This window comes from Canis lupus, chromosome 4 (assembly GCF_003254725.2).
Source record: "Canis lupus dingo isolate Sandy chromosome 4, ASM325472v2, whole genome shotgun sequence".
Classification (NCBI taxonomy): Eukaryota; Metazoa; Chordata; class Mammalia; order Carnivora; family Canidae; genus Canis; species Canis lupus.
The window spans coordinates 29,482,208-29,500,003 of NC_064246.1; the positions used below are offsets into that span (position 1 = coordinate 29,482,208).

Sequence of the window (17,796 nt, forward strand, 5' to 3'; positions counted from 1 at the left end):
ACAGAAGCCTCGGCCTTGTCCCAAGAGGCTTTGAGATGACCGGCTTTCCTGGCCAGGGGAGAGGAGAAAGGGTTCAGGTTTGTGTGGGACGTGGGCTTGAACGGCCTCCAAGCCGTGCGACCTCGGGCAAGCCACCTGGTCCCTCCCATCCTCCATCCCCCCATCTGCAAAAGGGGACGTGTGACAACACTTTTCTCACAGGGTCGTGACTACAACTGGGAGAAGAGGAAGAGCAGAGCAGAGCAGATAAAAGCTATTCGTGTTGCTCATCATGGTCACTCGCGGGCGAGGGTCACCAGCAGGGAAACGGACACTGAAAGGTGCAGCCTCGATTCCAAGCTGGAAGGCCTAGGGAGGCCCCCGACCTGCTCTCCCAGATACCCAGGAAGGCCACCAGCAGCCCCTGGGCAGGGAGACCAGCCGTAAGAGCTTTCCCCTCTGGAACCTCAATTCCGTAACCTGGGCGGGAGCTTCCTAACGTGCAGCGTGTGCATGATGGAGAGGGAAGTAACTGCCAGGACTTGTTACAGCCCTTTATAGCCATAAAGAGCTCTGCAAGGCTGTGAGGCCTCTAGAAGTTATTTAACCTCTCTGTGCCTCATTTCTCTTCTATGAAAAGTGGTTATGAAGGATAAATCCGGTAACACATGCAAAGTTACCCGGGCAGAGGTCGGCCAGTATTGATCCCACACTGTTGCTGCTACTGTTAGCATGATGGGGGACCAGGGGCAGGCTGGGGGCCAGGGAGCCAGCTACACCATCCCTCCTCCTTGGCCGTGGCCCTATCCAGGCCCCTGCCCACCGTGGGTGGGTCCAGGCTCCGCTGACCCTCCAAGGAGGGAAAATATCCAGCTGCTGGGATGGATCAGCCCAGGCCGTCCCCACCCCCAGCAGGGAGGCAGAGCCTTTCAGTGTTTTCTTCTCCTGGGGAGCAGGGGAGCTGCAGCTGGAGCCTGACGGGAAACAGATGTGGCGGGGGAGGGAGCAGGGGGGAGTGGAGGGCTCTCGGGGGATGGATGCTGCACAGGTCAGAGCTTGGGGGGTGGGGTGGGAGAAATAAAGCGGCCCCTCTCCACCACGGGGCGCTGGGGACAGAGACTCCAAGTCCTCCTCTCAGTTCTTCAAAGGCCCCTGATTGCCAGGGAGTAGGGTGGGGGCGCCCCGTTCCCACCTCGCCTATAATCTCCCTGAGGGAGAAGACCCAGGTGAGAAGCACGTGGAGTCCAGGAGAGGAGATGGGGGTGCGGGGTGGTGGGAAACTATGGCCCCCTTACCACTGCCCGGCTGAGGGGTCCTGCTCAAGCCCTTCCTCTCTCTGGGCCGTAGTATTCCAGCTGCGCACAGTAGGGCGGACCGGGAGGCGGGAAGAGCAGAGCCACGTGTTCTTGGAAGCTCCTCCGGGACTGGGAACCCACCCAGGGGCTGAGCCTGATCATCGGGGTGCGCGTGTGGGGCACAGGGGGCCAGGGAGGCGGTGTTCAGATCGACTTTTGCAGGACGCAGCTGACAAGGCCAGTGAGGCCACTGCCTGCCTGGAGGCGGTGGTACGAGCCCAGCGTGGGCCTCCTCGTGGGAGCCGGACGCGAGAGCGGAATAGGGGCAGGCGTCCAGGAGGCCGGAGCCCCTGCGAGGGGGCAGGTGTCCTGGCCTCAGGCCTGTGGGCTGGGCCCTGCCTCTCTGCCGGGTTGCAGAGGCTGTGAGCATGGAGAAGGCCCGAGCCGTGCAGCCCCCAGCACACAGCCAAACCCCCCGTACATCTGAGCCTCCGCAGGAAAGGGGGCCTTACCAACTCCCCTCCCCCGTCCCCCATGTGACCTGGCCTCCCTGCCTCCCTCCCCCTTTGGCCCCAAACTTGATCCTTCCTCATGAATCCAAGCTTCTCTACTGACTTATGCTGCTTGCCTCAGTTTCCCCCTCTGTACAATGGGAAGACAACAGAGCTGACCCCACAGGGTAGCTGAGAGGATGACAGGTATTAAGTACTGGCATAATTTTTCCAATCTTGCCCTCTCCCATCACCACAGGGATCCACCTGCGGCCTTGCCTCCTCTTTCTCCCCGGGGCGGGGGGAGCTCTGGGACACCCGTGGCCGATATGGCCAAGCGGGGATGTGTACGGACGCCTGTCTGGGCTCCCCATACTCCAACGGACTGTTTCCAAACACAGGTGCAAGTTCAACTCTGCGTGGCTTCCCAGGGCCCCGCTCTTTCTCCCCGTGGGACGGGGATGAACAGCACACCCAGTCTGGGGACAGAGTACGCATGAGGGGTGTGTCGGGGCTCAGCAAACGGCAGCCCGCAGGAGTTCCCCTAAATGCCAGCTGCTAACCCTGACCGAACCCTGTGTCCGCAGTCGGAGAAGACCCTAGAAGGCCCGGCAGCCCTGGAGCCTGGTCCTCCTCCAGCACCGACACGCAGCTGGCTCTGGAGAAGCCCTCCACGAAGCGTGTCCGGTGGGAGAAGGAACGGCCCCTCTGAGCGGCCCTGCCCGTGCCGTGCCCAGCAGACTGTAACCCCGAAGGGGCTGTGCTCCTACTCAGACATGGTGGGACACGTGTTTTTGGACTGTGGGGTCTCAGACCTCCTCAGGAATTGCCAGGGAATCAGGACCCAGGACACCATGTGTCCCTTAAACTGCCTACCCTGGACCCCAGATGTGCTCCTAAAACACCAGGCCCACCCATCGGGCCTCGATGCCATTAGGATGTGGACCCGGACCCACCACTGAGGAGACCCCCGGTCACCTGACCTCCACGGCCAGCTTGGAGGCCACTTGTCCACGTGTCACAGTGTGGCTGATGGGAACCACAGAGAGCGTTGGTGGGGGGGAGGGGGTCTGTGAACAGAGACAGCGAGGCCAGCCAGCATGAGGGCACAAAACCACCAAATGTTTCACGCACGAGAATCTGCTCAGCCAGCTCCCCTGTGTGCCCGAGTGGGGTGAAGACCAAATTCTCGGCCATGCCTCCAACCTCCGCCTCACCCCTCCGCTCCTCCAGGGCCTGGTACCTGACCCTGTCCTCCCCACTTTGCACATGCTGTTCCCTCCCCCTGGGCTGCTCCCTCCCACCTCCCGCACCCCCCCATCAGAGCTCAGCCAGCATCACTGCTTCAGGGGAGCCTTCCCCAAGATCCCCGAAGCCCCCGAAGCCCCCCTCCCTTCCCGTCCTGCCTCCTCCGCCCCCCTGCCATCCCTCTTGGTGACTCAGCTTCTGGCTCCTCAGTGCCTTCACTATGTCATCAGCGTAACCCCTCCCACTGCACCCTCGGGCCGCACCCTGGACTTGATCTTCAGAAACCTGTTCTCGGGCAGCCCCGGTGGCTCTGCGGTTTAGCCCCTGCCTTCAGCCCAGGGCCTGATCCTGGAGACCCGGGATCGAGTCCCATGTCGGGCTCCCTGCATGGAGCCTGCTTCTGCCTGTCTCTCTCTCATGAATAAATAAAATCTTAAAAAAAAAAAAAAACCTGTTCTCTCTACTGAGACTGGAGACTGGGGCCTGGGATGCTGCTAGATTTCTCTAGGAGGACGGCTCCCTCCCTCGTCCTTCCCTAGGGGCCACCACACCCCTCCTCATAGTTGGAAACCTCCTGTCCCATTTCTCTGAGAAGAGCCTTGGAAGGGAAGAGTCCCCAGCTTCCCTATCTGCCACGTCCTCCCTCCTGGGCCCCCAACGTCCCTAACTACCAGCCACATCCCTCCTGGGCCCACAGTAAGGCATCGTCCTGCTGTCCCTATATCATCAGCCTTTTGCTTCCTTCTGGATCCCTCTCATTTGCCTCTAGCTCACTCCTGGCCTTCCCATCTGTGTAGTACCAGCCTCGACGCCACCTGCCCTACCGCCACGACCACCCCATTCCTCTGCTTCTGTCTACAGTCAGGTCCCCTCGAGAGAGGGGGCAGTGGCGGTGTTCCCGCTGCAGCCCAGCCCAACAAACGCCTTCATCCCCCATCCCGGCTGCTCGGCCACGGCCCCAGGCACAGGTCTGCTGTGAGTCACACCTGCCTCCGCCCTCACGCCTGACCTGGGGGCATCGGCTTCCTGGCTCTCAGACCCCCGCTCTAGTCCAACAGGATCTCCACACCACAGTGGTGCCCCATGAAGTTTGAGGGCCACCTCCCTGTTGCCAAATCTCAAGGGCACTCCTCCATGGCAGTGATGCTGACACCTCTGCACCAGCCGCACCTGTCCCCTCGAACGGCGCCCCCCGACCTCCAGGACTCTGTACCCTGCTGTCCTCCTGGATGGATCCCTCTCCTCCATCTGACCCTCAGTGCTGGGATTTGGCAACACTCAGTCTGGGGAAATGCTGTATCCATTTTGTCTACGTGCTGTAGGAAACCTCATCCTCTCCCTAAATACCTTTAGGTCAATGATCCCCAAGGATGTAGGAGCCACCTTGACGTCTCAGGTGAGCTTCAACGTGACACCTCCAACTGCCTTCTGGACAACTCGACTTAGATTTTCAGGCACGCCTCAAACGTAACACTTGTATCAGAACTCTTGCTTTTATCCGGGACGACTGGGTCTCCCCCGGCCCTGCCCCCAGCCCGGGCTGCCCGCCTCAGTAAGCACACCTCCATCAGCTCAGGTGTGACTGTTCTCCTGGATTCCTGACCTCCTCGCCTGCCACATCCAAGCCGGTGATACTGGTGTCCGACCCAGGTCCAAGGCCACCTCTTTGCAGCATGCACAGGACCACAGCCATGACTTTCCCACTGGTCTGCTCACCTTTGATCAACCAGCCCAACCAACACTAATGTCTGCATCCACCAGAATTATCATCTCAAAATAAAGCTGAAGGCTCTGTTGCTTGTGGGTTTTGAGTGGCCCCAAAGGCTCTGGTAAGCATCCCATTCAGCTTCCCACCCTGTTCCTCTTGCTCTGCTCTCCTGATCCTTCCTGGAGGTATGGGCCTTGAGCACTCAAATCCGTAAGGCCACAGGGCATTTGCACCTACTGGCTGTCCCCCACTTGTGATAGGTCTAGTTTCCTCCCATCCCTCAGGTCCCAGATTAAACGGGCCTCCTCTTTGCAGCCTGGGATGAGCTGCCTTACCACATCCACCCCCGCCATCCTCCAGCATGGCCACCAGCCCTGTGCACACTGCCTGGCACACTCGGGCTGTCTTGTGTATATGAGCCAACGGGACAAGCAAATGAACAAGACACGCATTCTCCGCGGCGCCCTGCTGCCCCCACATCCCCGCTCACCCTGCAGCAGCAAGCCCAGGTCGTTCGTTTCAGGACTCGCCTGGGTCTGCGGTCTCAGGGCCTTGTTGGACTCGCACCTTTAACCTCCCTCCTTCCCTCTCCCACTCCCATTTCAGAGGAGACCAACAAAGGGCCAACCTGGAGAGATCTGGTCTCATCCTCGTCACACACAGGAGTAAACTGAGGCCCTTCGGAGTGCCCCGCCAGCCGCTGCGCCCCCCGCCCTCCCACCCCGCCCAGCTCACCTGCTTGTGAGGGTACACGTTGATGTGGCACTTAATGCACTCCTGCCCCATGTTGGCCCAAGAGTTCCCGCTCATCCATTTTCTCTTGCACTTGGGACACTTGTACTCGCCGAAACAGCGCTTTTTGCCCTGGTACGGGGTCAGACCCTCGCCTTTGGGGCGTGCCTAGAGGACAGGAAGCAAAACACAGGGCATTGGGGTCTACCAGGCCAAAATGATGCCCGTACGGGATCCCCCCGGTCCTCCCATCGGCCTCCACATCCCACGTGCAGGTGCCGTCCATCCCCACCCAGGGAACACCAGGGCCCCCACCCCGAGCACGCACAGGAATCCCGAGCCTGGGAGACCCACACAGGGAGACAGAGAAGAGGGGAGGTGGTGGATGACACACCTCTTTTCTAGGTTTCAGGGAGCAAAGTACGGGATGGTGGCCAGGAATTACTTCTCTGGCTCACGTCATAAAAAGGCAGCTAGGGGTCGCATGCACCTGCACACAGGTGCACTTTGGCCCACACGGTGGTGTGGCATCCAGGGTCGTTGGCGAGGCAGCACAGCCACAAGTAGGCCACCCGCTGTGCAGCAGCGAAGAGGAGTCTCCTGGCCCCTGGCTCCCAGCCTGGAGGCCGTGCTCCTGTCCTTTATGCCCCGCCCCGGGGCGGGCTCTGCACTAACAAACACGCAGGTGCACACGCATCCCTGTCCCTCGTGGAGGGGCGCATCACACACTCGGGTCTATGCCTTCCCCGTTTTACTCAACCGTCGATCTCAGGCATGTTACTATTATAAGAGACGTGATGGTACATCTTGCCCCACATCACGACACACAGACCCACAGCATTTGCCAGGTGCCACCACGGAGCCTCTGGGTTGTTCCACCCTTCGGCTGCTATTACAGATGATCCTACAACGAAAACAAATGATTGTGTGTGTGTGTGTGTGTGTGTATGTGTGTGTGAGACATCTTGCACATTTGAGCGGACACGGGTGGGATAAATTCTCAGAAGCAAAACTGCAGAGCCAACGGGTACGTGCACTTTTAATTTTTAAAGGTCACGACAAGTTGGCACTGGCCCCCGCGCCACCAGGCCGCAGGGGTACCGACTTCCTGTCCCGTCTCCTCTCCAGAAGTTTCCACCGTCGCCAATCTGACAGGGAGAAAATCTTCTCCCAGTGCCTTGGACCTGGACGTCTTTCATTACAAACAACAGAGAATTGCACATGCATTTGAGAACCGTCGCGTTTCCTTTGCTAAGTGTTGCTGTGTGTCCTCCGCAATCTTTTTTCCCTGCTGGGGTTTGTTATTTTTCTTGTTGATTTGCCACTGCGCTTTATCTATTAAAGAGACTAGTTCTCTCCTGCTTGGTGTCTTCTGTTTTTGTTTTAAACAGTTTAGTGAGATACGGACTCTCACACTCCCCACATTTCAACCAGATAAGGTTTACGGTGGGTTTTAATATACCCACAGAGCTTTACAACCGTCACTACAAGCTAATTTTAGAACATTTTGTCCCTCCCCCGAAAGAACCCTGTATCTGTTAACAGTCCCTGGACAGACTACCTCCACCTTCTTACCCTACTGCAGATTTCCCCGTTCTAAGCAGTCCTTTAAGAGAAATCGAAAAAACAAAAAACAAACAAACAAACAAAAAAAAAAACGAAAAAAAAAAAAAAACGAAAAAAACAAAAACAAAAAAAAAAAGAGAGAGAAATCGTACAGGGGATCCCTGGGTGGCTCAGCAGTTTAGCGTCTCTTTGGAGTCCTGGGATCGAGTCCCACGTCAGGCTCCCTGCATGGAGCCTGCTTCTCCCTCTGCCTGTGTCTCTGCCTCTCTCTCTATGTCTATCATAAATAAATCTTAAAAAAAAAAAAAAAAGAAATCATACAGTAATTGTCCTCCTGTGCCTGGCTTCTTTCACTCAGCGTAGTGCTTTTAACGTCCATCCAGGTGGGAGCACCTATCAGTACTTTATTCCCTTTTGTCGCCAAATAATATCCCATTGTAGGGATTCGCCATGCTTTATTTTCTCATTCATCAGACGACAGGCATTTGGGTGGTTTCTGATTTTTGGCCGTTATGGATAATACGCTGCTACGAACACGCCTGCACAAGCTGCAGGGTGTTTTGTAAAATCGGATTCATTACCCCGGTATTTGAAAACGGAAGATTTCACAAAGAAATATGACCACCTTGGTCCAGAAATCTTGGTGGTGACCATCAGCTGAAGCTCGGGAGCGTCATCTCGATGCTGACCAGCTGCTCCCTGCATTTACGTCACCTACTTGGTGCTTGCAGACTTTGGGCCCGAGACAGGCTCACACGCAGGTTCCACGCCGGACTATTCCAAGTGTGGGTTCTAGACGGGCGTCGGCGGCATCCCCTGGGAGCTTGCGAGAAAGGCAGACTCTTGGGCTCCACCTTAGAGCTACCGAATCACGATCTGCATCTTGACGAGCCCCAGGGCATCCATGAGCCATTACGTCCAGTTTAAGAAGCTCTGGGCTCCGGGGTGACCTGTTTCCACAGTAATGTTTCTCTGGATAATCGCCCATTTAGCAAGTAGTGCATGAAGGTTAAGCGCACAGACTCTAGGTCCAAATCCTAGCTTCGTGATCTTGGGCAAGTGACTTCCCAAGGATAGGGACGGGGACTACCATATAAGGCTGTTCTGAGGATTAACCGAGCTGACACGTGGGAAACCCTTAGAACAGTGCCCGATACATGAAAGTAAACGAGCAGTGTTAGTTATTACCATGACTTACTAACGCAGAGCAACAGCAGCATATAAAATGATAACTGCTTCCTTTGCGAACCGTGTCTTGGTCCCAGGGGCCGGTACCACCACTTGGTGACGGCCTGCTGGAATTTCAAGGCAAAACACCGAAAGGGGACATATGCGCTGAGCATGTAAATCTAATTTAGAAAGTGACAACAATATTGCCCCGGCCTTTTGGGCCTGCTGCCTAATGTCTTTTGGATCCTTACTGGCCTCCCTGGCAGCCGTGATATGGCGGGGAGGAGGTTCAGTCCGAACTCTGAGGCAGGGCTGGCTCTCGGCACTGGCAGGTCTGTGGGGGAGGCTGGGTGTGCCAAGGGGAGCACTCGGGGTGCGGTCAGCGTCCAGGCTCCAAATTGCAGTGGGGGGGCTGTCTCATGCCTCCGAAGGCAATTCGAGCTCTGCTGGTTGCAAGTTAGCGGGTGTGCAGCACGCCCTCTGACCCCTCCTGGCACCTTCTGTCCTACCTGGGGCCTGGAACGCACCCCTTCTCAGCAACCTTAGCTTCTGTGGCCTCCCCTCCTCAGCGATCCTGAAAGAAGTACTTTGGAAACTCTCTCCCCTGTGTCTCCATGCGTAAAGCCACCTACGTTTAAAAGGGGAATGACAGGTAGGCATGGGGTGCCTCCGCCATGGCAGGGCTTGACTCCTTGACTGAAGGGGGGACACGTAGGGGCCATCGCCAGCCAGGCCCACGCTGCGATCTGGTTCCACAGGCCTCTTGGTTCACAAAGGACAGGCCCTGCAGCCCGTGCAAAGGGCAGGCGGCACTCAGCAGAGTCAAGGGTGGGGACTGGGCCGGGGCTGACGGTTTGGTTCCCAAAGAAGCTCCGCTTCAGAAATGGAAAGGAAACTCACAGGGGAACAGATGACACCGAGCGTGCACCAAGGACAGAAGCAGGCCGATGACCGATGACCGGAGGGAGTGGGGGAGGGTCGGGAAGCGCCACCACGCCATGTAATTGGAAAACCAGCCATTCTGGAGGTGTCCGTCAGGGAGTGTGAACGGCGGGGCAGGCCCAGGGACAGGGGCTCCTGCCTTCTGTAGGACCACATGTCCTCAGCACCCTGGGAGGGCCCCGCTCGGACACCCCGCTGCACGGGACGCGGCTCATACCACGGGGCTCACAGCCAGATGCCGGTGATGGCCTTCCGCCTCTGCCTGGACTATCGGGGTCCCCTCTGTAAGCCACCCAACCTCTCTGGGCCTTGGTTTCCTCATCAGGAAGCCTCGCGTGGTGGTAAGGGCCGGCTTCCCGGGGCTGCTGGAAGGATGGGATGCATTCACGCACACGATGGCGTCAGCGTGGTGCCTGGACAAGTGCTCACCGACCACCAGCCAACTTCCGTAGGATTCTCTGCCGGAGCTGGGAGCGGCTGCATTCGGGGTGAGGCAGAGGCTGGGGCTGAGACCAGGCCAATCACAGGAGGAAAGCTCCGCAGCATAGAGTGGGCCCGCTCTCCCCGGTTGGCAGGGGAGGTGGCAAGCCACAAAGGGACTGCGTTAGGTGTTTTCACCTTCTGGAATTTTCAGAGAGAAACCAAGAAAGATAGAGGACGGCCAAGGGAGCTCTGCAGGTGCTGCTGGGAAGAACAAAGGGCAGGCCAAAGAGGGCAGGACGCTTATGAGGCGCCACCTGTGCGCAGGGCTCCACAGTCTGTCGGGCTGCTACTCAACGCTTCCCATAACCCCTGGGGCAAGGAATATCCTCAGCCACCTAACAGATGGTCAAATGGAGGTACGGAGAAGGGGCCGCACTTGCCAAAGAGCTTCCAGCGTGCGAGGAGCAGGACTAGGCCCGGCGGGCTTTTCCGCAAGGCTCCGCTTGGCTTGCCTTTGCTGTCCCTCACCCCTAAGTATGTGCCCACCACGAAGCTGAGGCCTGGGCTCAGGAGGAGAAAGCCCCCAGTCCCTCTGCTCAGCCCAGCCGGTGGCTCTGCCCTCCTTGGGGCAGAAGGGAGACAGGGAGGGCAGGGCGGGGGTGAAGAGGCAGTGGGTGCAGAGGGAAAGGCAGCAGGCAGCTCTCGGCTCAGCAGCGAGGAGGCGCTTCCTGGAAGGACTTTATTCCAACACTGTTTATGCTTACAGAGTAGGGCAGGGCCAAAGGGAGGAGGAATTTCTGATGGAACAAAGGCTTCTCTACCCCCCACACTTTCCCTCTGCCTCCTCCCAGAAAGGCCGGCCTCTTCTCATAAACTCCAACATGAAACAGACGCTGACTGCCGACGGCTCTAGGGGCCGCCACCCGCCCTGGCTGGGAAGGATGCCAGGCCTGACCTGCTCTCTTGACCCGGGCCCCTGCCACGTACCCCTCTGGGGAATCGCATCAGCCAGCAGCCCGGGCTACGCTCACTGGTGCTCGGACACCACCCCTCCTCGCACACACAGGCCCTCTGGGGGCCGGAGAGGCAAGGCGACTTCCCCGAGGACACACAGCAGACCAGGGACTGAGGTGGGAGGCGGGGTTGGAGCCTCTGACCTCCAGGCGGTGGCTAGGACCCCTGCGGAGGGCAGCCTGGGAAGTGGGCAGCAGTGGCTGCAGCGGAGGTGGAAGGGGGACCCGGGACAAGGAGCAGCGAGAGCAAAGCTGGGTGGGCTGTGGGAGGAGCCATCCAGGCAAGCCGGCCTTTGGGGAAGAGATGTGGACGATGCTGACACTATCTGGGCGCTTCCTCAGAACAGCTCTGTGTGGTTTTTTTTCCCCAACAGCTCATGAGATTTCTTACGATGGATGGTAAGGTGGTGAGCTCCCTGTCCCTGGGGGCATGCAAGCAGGGGGCCGGGTAAACAACTATCAGGGAGGCTGCCGAGGGGACCTTTCTTGGCCAGGCAGTTGGACCAGGTTACCTTGGGGCACTTCCACCTGTGTAGCGCCCCAACCCTTCTTGCTGGTGAAGACCGACCAGCAGGTGCGGAGGGGGCACCTCTCAGACACTGGCTGGGAGTGGGGCCCAACAGGTGTACTTCCTACTGGATTCTGACAGCACAACTGGCAACAAGCCTTCAAACTTTTAGAAATGTCCATTCCCCCAGCAAATCCATTTCCGGGCAACCGTCCTAAGGAAATGACCAGAGACGTGGACCCAGGAGGGTGTTCCAGAATGTTCATCCCAGGGCAGTTTACGACGTGCAGAACTCGAATGGGCTAAATGTTCAACTCCAATGCTCTGGTTCCCTCTGTGACTCTACAGCCCTCGGATGATCGACAGCAAAACACTGAAATACTTATGAGAAGGGTTTTTTTTTTTTAAGAGTTTCGGAAAATGTTTATAAAGAAAGCCGGACCAGTGACCGGATATAGACTGCTCCCCAGAGCGAAACTGTGAAAAGGAAAAGTGGGCACGCAAAGGACTCACAGGAAAACAGAAGTGTCGGGAGGTTGCCTCCAGCAGACAGGATTCTCTATTCTTTTTTTTCTTATTAAGATTTTATTTATTTATTCATGAGAGACACAGAGAGAGAGAGAGAGAGAGAGAGAGAGAGACACACACACAGAGGCTCCATGCGGGGAGCCTGATGCAGGACTCGATCCCGGGACCCCAGGGTCACGCCCTGGGCCGAAGCAGATGCTCAACTGCTGAGCCCCCCGGGCCCCCCCAATTCTCTATTCTAATTACTGAGATGTCCTCAGGGAGTAGGGGGGACTCTGACGGGACTCCCTGGCCTGCCAGCCGCTCCTGCCCACGAGGGGGCGCCCTATGCTCTCCCAAGGTGATGGCAACCCCGTGGCGATGGCAGCTCCGCGCCTCCGGCCCCCTCCAGGTGCGGCCCTGGGGCCTGCGTGCTGGACACTGGCCGACCCTGGTTCTGCGGGCCTGTGTCCTAGAGCTGCCCTGCCCCAGCCACGGGGCCGACTCCCCACCTCCTCCATCCCATCCGCTCCCTCCACTTTTGAGGTCAGCTGGGCAATACCCACACCTGTCACATGACATAGAGCCCGGCTGGTCACTCGGCCAGTCTCCCTGGAGTCCCACCCAGAGCGAGTAAGCCCAGACGGCGAAGCTTGCTCTCGTCTTCACCCCCTTGAGATTGAGGCCCTTTTGCAGGGCGGGGACATCGTTGCCTTTGGTGGCTGGCAGTGGCGGGTCCCGGGGACCCTGCCTGGGAGAGGGCAGCGGGGTGGGCCTGCTGAGGCTGTGCCCCCTGCACGTCGGGACTCCAGCGCCAGGCTCTGCCCCAGGAGGCACAGCCTCCACTCGCTCTCTGGGGATGGGGCTCCGGCTGCGCCCCGGCCGCAGGCCTCGCTCCCGCCCTGGCCGTACCACCCCTGCCCGCCTGAGAGAGCAGCCTGTGGCCAGCCAAGCTCTGCGTGCGACAGAGTAACCGCCCCGCTCCGGGCTCCCACCAGCATCCTGTGAGCCAAGCCTAATCTGTCCCCGGTCTCAGCCTCGAACACTGAGGCATGAAGAGGTTAGGACGACTTGCCCAAGGCCACACTGCCAGCACGTCGGAGAGTCTGCACCTGAACCCAAGCCGTCGGACTCAAGCCCACTCTCTCCGTGCCCAGCCACCTGCCGGGATTGCACAGAGATACGGAACCCGCCCCGCCGGGACAGGGAGAAACGGGACTCGGCTGCTACTGTCACGGGTCCTGGCCTGCTGGTTGGCCTGCGGCGGGGGGCATCCTTTCCCCTCTCTGGGCCTCAGGTTCCGCATCTCCAGAATGAGGGTGGCACCAACTGCTGGGCGGGGTCGCTTTCCTCCCCGAGGTCTGTAAGTCAATGTGTGCCTGGCAGCCTCACACACGCCCTGCTCTGTGCGGCGCAGCACTAGGCCGGCCCACGGTGTGTCCAGCTGAGAGGCGAGGGCCGTAGCCAGGAGGAGCAGGGGGAGGAAATAAGGAACAGATGGGCTCCTTGCGGCTCCCTGTCCCACCCTGTCTGCGTGCTCTCCTGCGGCCGGGTGCCCGAGGTGCTCCTGGCCCAGAGTCGAGAGAGGAAGAGCCCTGGGTGGGTCTCAGGGGTGCAAGACACGTTTCCACGCGGAGGCAGGGGTGGCCGCGTCATAGTCCCAGGGCCCTTTGTGCAGCTTTGCTGGCCCTTCCTGGAGACCTCAAGAGGGTTCTAGGGACTCTTTCTGGATGCTGGGGGTCCTCCCCAGAAGAGGCACTGCCCCTCTTCTGGATCCTCATCTCTCCAGCCCCCCTTCCTCAGGCTGCTGTCCCCAGCCTGGGCGATGTGGGCTGAATAGGGGCTGAATAGGGGCTGAATAGGGCCCGCGGCCCGCGTTTGGGCCCTGGTTCTCCCAAGCTCATCACCACTTTCCTCACCTGCGGGTCAGGAGGTTGTCCTGGAGGAGCACAGACACCGACGTTTCATGAGCATCTACTCCGTGCCAGCCGCTTCCCAACCACAGCGTCTCCATTTGACGGAAGAGCAAACGGTGGCCCAGAGAAGGCAAGCAACCGGGGCCGGGCCCCACAGCCAAGGAGTCGAGGCTGGAACCCGGTGTGCTAGCCCCGAAGCAACACGCCCTCGTCATGCACTGCCTCCCCATGATGTGGCTGTGAGAAAACTAGAGCACAAGCCTGTTCCTCAGAACACGACCCCACATCTGACTCCAAGCCCTGGCACCTCCTCAATTACTCACTCATTCAACTACGGGTTATTGAGCATCTACTCTGCACCGGGCCCTGTGGAACATTCCAGAGAGACGGATGACGAACGTTCTCACGGTGGAGCCTTCCAGAGGGGTCAGCCCCGTGACCCTTCCTTCTCCGACCGCGGCCCGCACCTGGTCACGGACGTCGTCAACCACACACTCCCAGGCTCCGGCCCGAGTGGGACGCACACCTGTAGAAACACTCTGCATCCTCAGGCAGAGGCAACGCTTCTCCCTCCCAGGTGACAGGCACGGAGCCAGGGTGTGACACTCGGGATTGCCTCTAATCGATGCAACAGCCGCACAAAATCAGCACTCTTCACCCTAATGACGGACACAGGAGTCGAGGCCCGGGAGGGGGCAGGACTTCGCCCCGGAGGCAGTGGGCCCAGACTCTGAGACCCACACTTCTCCGAAGACCCCCGCACTCACGTGTCCACACACAGGGCCCGTGGAGGCAGGCAGGAGGGCCGCCCCAGCCTCGGCAGCCGGGGCCAGGCAGCTGCAGGCCGCACGGAGGCCCCAGAGGAAGCAGGATCAGAGGGACAGGTGGGCTGGGCCGTGCGGCCCGCAGGCTGCCGGGAGGGAGGAAGGACGCCGGAGAGGCCACCCTGGGCTTCCTCTGGAGCCTCAAGGGCCCCCTTGTCTGCACACGGGCGTCCCGGCCCCCTCCCCGCCTCTGGGTTCCTGCCACAGCCCAGCAGGGGCCCAGAAAGCCATGCCTCCTGTCACCCCTCCCGCCCCGTTCCCAGCCCCGAGCTGCCGCCGCAAAAATGCCATCCCGATTCCGATTCCACAACACTAGGGTTTGTCAAAGTGCCGAGGAACAATGGAAGCTTTCACAGTGCCAGGAAAAGGTCTCAGGAAAAGCCTGGGGAGGGGGCACGGGCGGGGGTGGAGAGAGGAGGGACGGGCCACGGAGAGGAGAGGGGAAGGCAGGCGCGGGGGGCGCAGAGAGAGGCAGGGCGAGGGAGGCAGAGGCGTCGGGAATAGGGACGGGGCGGGGCGGGGGGGGGGGGGAGCCAAGGGTCTGGAGGGGAGGACCGGGCAGTGACAGTGACAGGACGAGGCCACTCCAAGGGAGAGTGGAGCCCGAGGCCCCCTGCGCCCCCCACGCTCCAGCTCCCAGCCCCGCAGGCGCAGAAACCCGGAGCCCCGAGCCCCACCCCGAGGCGGGGCAGCATGAAGCACTTTGGGGCTAAACTTTTTGGAAAGCAAAGGCTTTTTAATCACATGAACAACCACTCCCTGGGTTATCTGCTTCCTGCCCCTGGCGTCCCTCCACCAGCAAACCCGCAATCGGAGCTCGGGGGCGGGGAGGGGAAGAGGGGCCGGTCCGGAGGGTGAAAAACATCCGAATCAGAGCGACTGCAAAAGGTCTGGATTTTCCTCCCGTCGTGTGACTGCGGAGAGAACCGCGGCCCAGCCCGCGGCCGCCGGAGGAGATGGATGGAAGATTCGCGGCCGCCCCGCGGGCTGCCCGTAGCTATGGGGTCAGGGTGCGTCCGGGGCTCCTCGCCAGCCCTGTATGGGTGGCCCGGCTGCCCGCGAGCCCCTTCTTCTGACTGCGCCCCCTCTCCCGCAGCAGCCACAGCCTGGGTTCAGCTGGGCCGTCTCCCCCTGGGGAGCTTCGACACCCCGCCACCCCCCTGCAGGACTGATGCAAAAACACCTAAGGCTTTCGGGGCCCCTTCCCCCCCCACCCTGGGGCCCTGAGGATCTCCTAACCATAGTGGCAGCTACTCCCTCCTACAAGACCTGCGCTCAACGTCCACAAAATCATTTTCTGCAAATGCTGTGTCTTCCTCCTCACCCCCCACGCCCGCCCCAGGGCTTTGCTCACGCTGTTCCCGATGCCCCAAAGCCCCAAAGGTTTGTCTACCTGCTGCGTGCCCCCATATCCCTTGCGGCCAGGCTCCGAGGCCACGCCCTCTGGCCTCCTTGATCCCGATCCCGATCCCGGGCAGGTCACTGCCTTCCTGGAGGTGCTCATCCCGGCTTCTGAGCCCGCAGGCTCCTGCCCTAGCCGAGGGCCCTCCCACTGCCTCCCCCAGAGAAGGCTCCGGCTCCCTACACTCCCAGGGGCCCTTGTGGTCGGCCCCACTCGCTTGGCTGCGGGTCATGTCCCGCCCTGACCCTGCCTCCAGCATGCCAGGGATGGTCCAGCAGGCCAGAGATCTCGTCCCGAATTTAACCATTCCCGCTCGTCTGTAAGTGGGCCGTGGACAGCGGAGCCCTTCGTATCCCCCGCTCCCCGCCCCCCCGGGGCACCCTGGGTGGGGCCCAGAGCACACGAGCCGCTGACGGGGACACTGGCAGGCGCAGGGCCCATGACGGGTGAAGTGTGCGGGCCCGGGCTAAGGACACACTGGGCCCTTCCCCTCGCAGGACGCCCCGCCTGGGCCGCCCTGACCACTCTGGAGGGCCACCTCAGGCCGGCAGCAGCACTCCCTCAGGCTGGTCCCCGGCTCCGCATCTGAGGCCGTCCCATGCCAGCCCAGGGCAGATGTGGCCGGCCCAGCCCCACCTGCTGGAGGAAGGCTCTGCGCTAAGCCCAGGGGCGCTGCTGGGGGACGGGAAGGTGGTAGGATGCCAGGGGCCGGTCTTCACCTGGGATGAGGCTTTGGTACGAGGTCCACAGCCCTGGGAGGAGGGGACAGGGGAACTCAGCTCAAAATAGCGATGGGGGAAGGGTGTGGAGGGTGGCCGAGAGCCAGAAAAGAAATCTGATCTGCCGTGGCCGGTGAAACGCTGAAGTCAGCAGTTTGGGGCCACTGTGGCAGGAGCCAGGGCTGGGGCTCCCACGGCTGCCTGGAGGGAGGCTGCGGGGCCCACCTCCAGCCTCGGCTGGGTCCTCACACCATCCCTCCTCTCTCTGGGCCTCCATCTCCTCATCTGGCCACTGAGGGGTAGAAAGAGAAGCAAACCGCCCACCCCTGAGAACACCCAGCAGGTGGGTGCTGGAGCTTGAGCTGCTCGGGACACCGCGGCCACCGCAGACCGGAGAGGCTCGTGCCGAGCGTCCACCACATGCCGGCGCCCACCACGCACCCGACCCGCGGTCGCTTCATCGTGGCCCCGTTTCTCGATGAGGAAACGGACGCCCAGGGAGGCTTGGTCACCTGTCCAGGGCCACCCAGCAAGTAAAAGCCAGGCTTTGAACTCCAGGCTCGTTGGCCGTTGTCCAACTTCCTCACTGCCAAGTGAGGCCCCGAAGGCCATGGACCGCATTCACGGCCACCTGTGCAGCCGCGACGGGCACAGCAGAGGTTAAGAGGCTCCTGTGGGCCTGCCCAGGTATCTCCCAGCTTTTCCCTGGTTCCACGGCGTCAGAAGGTGTCGGAAAGCAGAGAGAATGGGCTGCGGGCAGGAGGGTGGGTGTGCACGTGGGCACGAGTGTACGTGTGTGCGCAGGCATGCGTACCTGTGCCTCTAATGGGCGCTGCAAGGCACAAGCCTACCTGCGCTCTTCCCCTTCAGGGAGGAGGCCTAGCAGAGGAAGAGCCGCTCTTATGTTACTTCCCCCAAGGTTCACAGGGAGGCAGCAAGCCCCCATTTCTCACCCCCCGTAGCCCAGACTGCAGCGGACTCTGCTTCCTCACCCAGGGCTGCGGAAAGTCTGCAAAACCATCCCTTCCCCACGGTCCCCGGAGGCAAGAGTGCTCAGCGCAGCGTGGCTCTGGAGGAGCTCTGCTTTATGCCCCCACATGCTCCCTTCCCCTCCCGGGGCCCCAGGTCCCAGCTGTAACACCCTCACAGCTCCCGCCTACGGGCAGCGTCACCTCCACCAGCCATCCCATCTTCGCTCTGCCCCCTCCAGTGAGGAATCCAAGGCACAGAGAGACAGGGAGGTTTGCCCGAGGTCACACAGCCAGGAGGCAGCAGATCCACACCCAGGCCTGGCTGACTCCCACAGCACCACACGCCTCCCAGAGATGGCCTCCACTCTGATTTTAGTGGGGT

At 60.5% G+C, this 17,796-nt stretch overlaps 1 protein-coding gene across 1 annotated transcript in view; it reads right to left on the reverse strand.

Moving 5' to 3' along the window:
• Positions 1 to 17,796, reverse strand: part of ZCCHC24 (zinc finger CCHC-type containing 24) — a 60,631-nt gene that overhangs the window by 5,564 nt on the left and 37,271 nt on the right. The window contains exon 3 of the mRNA XM_049109083.1: positions 5,457 to 5,621. Within this exon, the coding sequence (XP_048965040.1) occupies positions 5,457 to 5,621 (165 nt within the window). The remainder of the gene's footprint in view (positions 1 to 5,456; positions 5,622 to 17,796) is intronic.